This window comes from Salvelinus sp. IW2-2015, linkage group LG28 (assembly GCF_002910315.2).
Source record: "Salvelinus sp. IW2-2015 linkage group LG28, ASM291031v2, whole genome shotgun sequence".
NCBI classification, from domain to species: domain Eukaryota; kingdom Metazoa; phylum Chordata; class Actinopteri; order Salmoniformes; family Salmonidae; genus Salvelinus; species Salvelinus sp. IW2-2015.
The window spans coordinates 26,719,417-26,725,592 of NC_036868.1; the positions used below are offsets into that span (position 1 = coordinate 26,719,417).

The 6,176-nt window shown below is 44.2% G+C and overlaps 1 protein-coding gene across 1 annotated transcript in view; it reads right to left on the reverse strand.

The window, feature by feature from the left end:
• Positions 1-6,176, reverse strand: part of LOC111954482 (1-phosphatidylinositol 4,5-bisphosphate phosphodiesterase beta-1) — a 110,316-nt gene that overhangs the window by 60,866 nt on the left and 43,274 nt on the right. Inside the window, 6 exon segments of the mRNA XM_070435850.1 lie at positions 657-781; positions 1,254-1,338; positions 1,600-1,696; positions 1,908-1,978; positions 2,702-2,788; positions 4,400-4,571. Of these exon segments, the coding sequence (XP_070291951.1) occupies positions 657-781; positions 1,254-1,338; positions 1,600-1,696; positions 1,908-1,978; positions 2,702-2,788; positions 4,400-4,571 (637 nt within the window).

Here is a 6,176-nt window from a genome sequence, read left to right on the forward strand (position 1 = left end):
TACCTATTGTCTAGTGCGAAACGAATCAGGTCTTACCTATGGTCTAGTGCGAAACGAATCAGGTCTTACCTATTGTCTAGTGCGAAACGAACAGGTCTTCTACTATGTCTAGTGCGAAACGAATCAGGTTCTTACCTATTGTCTAGTGCGAAACGAATCAGGTCTTACCTATTGTCTAGTGCGAAACGAATCAGGTCTTACCTATTGTCTAGTGCGAAACGAATCAGGTCTTACCTATGTCTAGTGCGAAACGAATCAGGTCTTACCTATGGTCTAGTGCGAAACGAATCAGGTCTTACTATTGTCTAGTGCGAAACGAATCAGGTCTTACCTATTGTCTAGTGCGAAACGAATCAGGTCTTACCTATTGTCTAGTGCGAAACGAATCAGGTCTTACCTATGTCTAGTGCGAAACGAATCAGGTCTTACCTATTGTCTAGTGCGAAACGAATCAGGTCTTACCTATGGTCTAGTGCGAAACGAATCAGGTCTTACCTATGGTCTAGTGCGAAACGAATCAGGTCTTACCTATGTCTAGTGCGAAACGAATCAGGTCTTACCTATTGTCTAGTGCGAAACGAACAGTGCTTACCTTGGGTGTGCCGAAACGAATCAGGTCTTACCTATGGTCTAGTGCGAAACGAATCAGGTCTTACCTATTGTCTGGAAGTTCAGGGCCACCAGTTGACAGCCAGCATTCCAGAAGAGCTGAGGGTTGTAGTTGGAGGAGTCTACTCTGGTGCCTTTAGGGTAGATACGACTCAGCTGCAGCTTGTTATACCTGGACACGCTCCGTTAAGGAGAGGACATCTGGAGAGGGGCTTTACCTTCTACACTGAGCTATCTAGTACTTACACGGATAGGATAGACCGGGGAACAAAGTAACACAGGGTCAGTTGTAACAGCTTAATAACTCAACTCAAATTAGAAATAACTGTTAGTCAATGTGCTAATGCTTGGTTAGTATTACAAGCCTAAGAGGTTTTGCTAAAATCCATCAATTCAWTTTTCTTTTATTGACACATTTTTTTGGTATAAAAGTATTATTCATCTAACTCAAATAATATTGTCAATAAGCAAAAGCCTAAAAGTGTTACTTTGATCCCTGGTCTCGCTACTTTTACTTAACCAGGGAAGGTGAWTTACAAGTTTACATTGCTGTTGAGACAGTTTCTGTCGAGACAGTTTCAAAAAAAGGAAAYGATTTGAACAGACGTTTTACGTCAATCCTCCACACAGAGTGGGAAGGATACTCAACAAACTCCACGGGTGACTTGGTGAGCTGCTCCAAGGCTTTGGTCTCCACAAACGATGACATCTGATAGCTCCGATTGATCTCTGGAAATTGATTAATAGGTCAATTCATTTTGAAAATGGCATAACTTACGGAATTGATTCTACTTGTTTTTTTTAATAAGCAGCGACATTCGAAAGAGTGAATCTGTAACAGAACAACTAACTTGAGATAGTGTATTCACAATGCCAAAAAAATGTGGTTRACAATCACATGGAATATTCAAATGAGTGTGTATGGTGTTGTTCTTCTGAACAGGTGTGGTCTAAATAGGTGTGAGTTGTGCTCAGGAGTGAAGGTCTTACTTTTGGAGGCCTCGAAAGAGTTAAATTTGACTGGCTGGACATAACTGACCAGGTTGGACATCTCCTCTGTGGCAAACGCCTCGCTGCCCGCTGTACCCTGGAGGAGGATCACACAACACACAGTTAGAGAGAGAACAGCCTCCTCTCTTCTCCTCTCCTTTTACTCTCCTTGTTCGACTGTCGGGACATAGCTCACGGGTAAAGTGTATTTCTGTGAATCTCCACTAGGGGGCAGCCTCGGCACACATAAACAGGAGACACCTGAGGCTGCTGGAGAAAGAATGAAGATGGTTTTGTAGGCTACTTACCTCATCCATGGACCCCTTTTTACAGTCATCATCGTCATCATCATCATCGTCACTCTCTGCCTCAACTTCGCCTGAAAGACAAGGGCAGGTTTAAGMTAGCTTCTCTGGCTACATGCTAGTGATTTCTGAAGGCTGCATTGTCAGAAAGCAACCGCCAAGGTTTGGAGWTCTGAAGGGGGTGAATGAAGGTGTAAGCAATATGGGGACAGACCCACCAAGCCTTTTAGTGGGTTTACGGCAGCTTGCACCATGGATGACGTTAGGGAAAGGAAAAGGGGGGAGGGAGCTTGGGACAGGGTTGCAAAATTCTGGAAACTTTCAATAAATTTCCTGGTTTTCCTGAAATCCCAGTTGGAGTATACCCGGAATTAGAAGGGAATTTGTGGAAAACCAGGGAATTTATTGAAAGTTCCCAGAATGCAACCCTAGATAGGATAGGAAAATGAATTAAGGGAAGGACATAGGGAAAGGGAATAGGGGAAGGAAGAAACTAAGGAAGTGACTAGGTCAGCGTTTCCCAAACTCGGTCCTCGGGATCCCAAGTTGTGCACATTTAGTTTTTTGCCCAAACACTACACAGCTAATTCAAATGATCAAAGCTTGGTGATTAGTTGATTATTTGAATCAGCTGTGTAGTGCTCGGGCAAAAACCAAAACGTGCACCACTTGGGGTCCCGAGGACCAAGTCTGGGAAACGCTGGACTAGGTTATAGAACTAAGACTACTAAGGGTTGTTTTAAGACCAGGTAACTGAGGGGTATCTATCTGATGGTGTGACCATGGGCATGACTCACCAATGGACTTCCTGCCCTGTGGTCGGACGCTGAGCTCAGCGACCTCTAGAGGCTGGGAGGACTCGGTCATCTCCTGGTTGGCCGACCCTGGTGGACAACAAATAATGAGTAAACAATATGTGATATACACAGTGCAGGCTGGTGTCTCCTGAAATCGGAGGATGTAATGGCTCGTTGTAATGGCTGAAKTGTAATGAWTGGAAGAGTATCAAACACATGGAGCCTATTTCCATTCCAGCCATTACAATGAAGCCGTCCCAAATAGTTCTCRCTCCACCAGCTCCCACTGGATATACAGGTAACTGCCAAAATAAAGGAAACACTTGAGTAAATGAGTATATTGAAAGCAGGTGCTTCCACACAGGTGTGGTTCCTGTGTTAATTAAGTAATTAACATCCCATCATGCTTAGGGTCATGTATAAAAATGCTCAGTTGCACATTATTTAGGCTAGAAGAAGAGATCTCCGTGACGTTGAAAGAGGGGTCTCGGAGGAGCATATGGTTTAAAGGCTGTGCGTGTCTCAGTAGCCAGATCTCAACCCAAGTGAACCCTTGTGGGAGACTGCTATAAGACTGCTAAATAGACTAATCACATATGCTGCTGCTGCTGTTTATTATCGATCCTGTTGTCTAATCATTTTATCCCTACATATCTACCTCAATTACCTCAGACTCCTGCACATCGACTTGGTGCTGGTACCCCGTGTATATAGCCAAGTTATCGTTACTCATTCTGTATTTATTATCATTATTATTATTATTATTATGTGTTATTACTTCTCTATTATTTCTCTATTTTCTTTCTCTCTGCATTGTTGGGAAGGGCCTGTAAGCATTCACTGTTAGTTACACATGTTGTTTACGAAGCATGTGTCGAATAAAATTTGATTTGATCAGTCTGTGAAATCCTTCAGAAATCAGCATGGACTGCAGGACATAGTGCGTGTCTGTGAGTCTACCAGCAGGGGGCAGTGTGTACTAGTGTATGAGTGTGGCGCGTGGCTGGAAGCCCCAGTAGGCTGCTGTTGATGGATGCCGGGTGATTCTGTGTGAAGGGGAATGCTAAGAGCATCGATCCTGCCGCCTGCCTGGCCCTGGTACAGCAGGGCTGTCTGTGGGTAGTTATAAAACTAACTCTGACACACAACACACACACACCACACAACACAACACACACACACACACACACACACACACACACACACACACACACACACACACACAACACACCACACACACACACACACACACACCCACACACACACACCCACACCCACACCCACACGGAAGCAAGCACACACTCACACACATGCAGGCAGGCAGGCCACACACACACACACAAACACACACCAAACGCCTAGGTTGATATACACACATGCGCACCGGAGCTAGAGTTTCGGCCCCACCAGTGAGTGTGTGTGCCTGGGGTGGTACTCGGAGTGTATGAGTATATGAAATAGTCAATAACACAGCTCACTGATGGAGAGGGCCATGAAAGCGATGGATGATCAACTACAGKCATTTCTTACTGTAAGATGTAGCATTTATGATTGGCAAACAATTCTCCCACCAGTACTTCTGCTGACTCGCAGCYTTGCACTTTATTATAAATCGAATAACCACCCTCTGTGTGTGAATGGCCTACAAGAGATGTGTCTTTCTGCTGCTGCTGCTGCTGCTGTGTGTGTGTCCCATACCTGTGCTGGGAGAAGAAGGCTCGTGCACACTGGATGAGTCGCTGTATGTGTTGGAGGCCTGCTCTGACAGTTTCTTCTTGGTGCTCGATGTCTTGACGTGTTTCTTCTTGTTCTTCACCAGAATCTTCCCCATCAGATCCAAAGGGCTGGGCAGGTGTACACCTGGTTCCAACTAGAGACAAAGCGAGAGGGGTGAAGGGAGAGAGAGGGCGCGAGAGATTTAGAGAGAGGGAGCGAGAGAGGGAGCCATCGAGGGAGAGACATGAGTTACTCTTTACATGAAAGTAACACGCACGCAAAGGTCCTACTGATGATGATGTTGGTGGGTGTGTGTGGTAGACAAGGGTATCAAACCGAACTTAGTGTTGTGACGATGAGAAGGTGCTGGTCACAGTGTTAAAGGCTTAGTGAACTGAATGAAAAACAGGCCATTACAAGCTGGTTTGGCAGTGTGTTAAGTTTCCAGCTTCAAAAGTGTTTAGTTTCCAGCTTCAAAAAAAGTGTTTAGTTTCCAGCTTCAAAAGCTTTTAGTTTCCAGCTTCAAAAGCTTTTAGTTTCCAGCTTCAAAAGCTTTTAGTTTCCAGCTTCAAAAGCTTTTTGTTTACAGCTTCAAAAGCATTTAGTTTACAGCTTCAAGAGCGTTTAGGTTACAGCTTCAAGAGTGTTTAGGTTACAGCTTCAAAAGTGTTTAGTTTACAGCTTCAAAAGCGTTTAGGTTACAGCTTCAAAAGTGTTTAGTTTACAGCTTCAAAAGTGTTTAGTTTACAGCTTCAAAAGTGTTTAGTTTACAGCTTCAAAACGTTCTACACTCCTGAATATGCTTCCTTTGGGGAGAGTGGGAGCGTATCCATAAACACTTTCTCTCTCGAGAGAGAGCAGGCTTGAGTAAGCACAACACTGGTTAATTCACGTGATACATTTCTGTTCTGTTGGATCACACTGCTGATGCCCATTAATAATGGCGCACCAGAAGACGGATTTTCTTATCACACACACGCACGCAAGAGCTCATACATGTGGGCGCACGCACGCACACACATGCAGGCATGCACACGGGCACACACATGCAGGCATGCACACGGGCACACACATACGCTTAACAACTTCCTGAGCTGTGGCCCTTTCCTTGCAGTCAATGACCAAAACCTCTAATGGCCTCATGGGTGGAATGTTATTCATGTCTTTCAGAATTTCATCATTAATACAAAACACACAAACATTTAACAAAGAAAATCCGGTATTTCTATGTCAAACCGTTTTGTTATGTRTCAGTCTTCTGTGATATATATAAAGTGTAATACTGGAATGCAAATTTAAAATGTAATACATTTCAACTCTATATCTGACATGGTACATGTGTCTTCTTTTTTTAAAGCCCATAACCATGTGTGTGAGGTGTATACTTTGGTTTCAAAGTAGATGTGTTTAAGACTARCAAGAAACACTCTGTGTGACCCCGATTTAGCCCACTGCAGTAAAAGGTTAAACAGCATCACACTTATGAGCATCTGCCATATCCACTTGTCTTCGAAAACGAGTTGAGCATTTCCCCCTTAAACGGAGGCACCTGGGAAGCTAGCGGGAGAAGCTGGCATTTTGTTCTTTGTGCCCACTTATCACTCACTCGATAGTGGATATCTGACTCTCTCTCTCTTTCTCTCTACCTCTTTTCAGAAAGTACTGCTCTGATAACAAGTCATTCACCGGGAGGGCTTATGCACACACACACACACACACACACACACACACACACACACACACACACACACACACACAC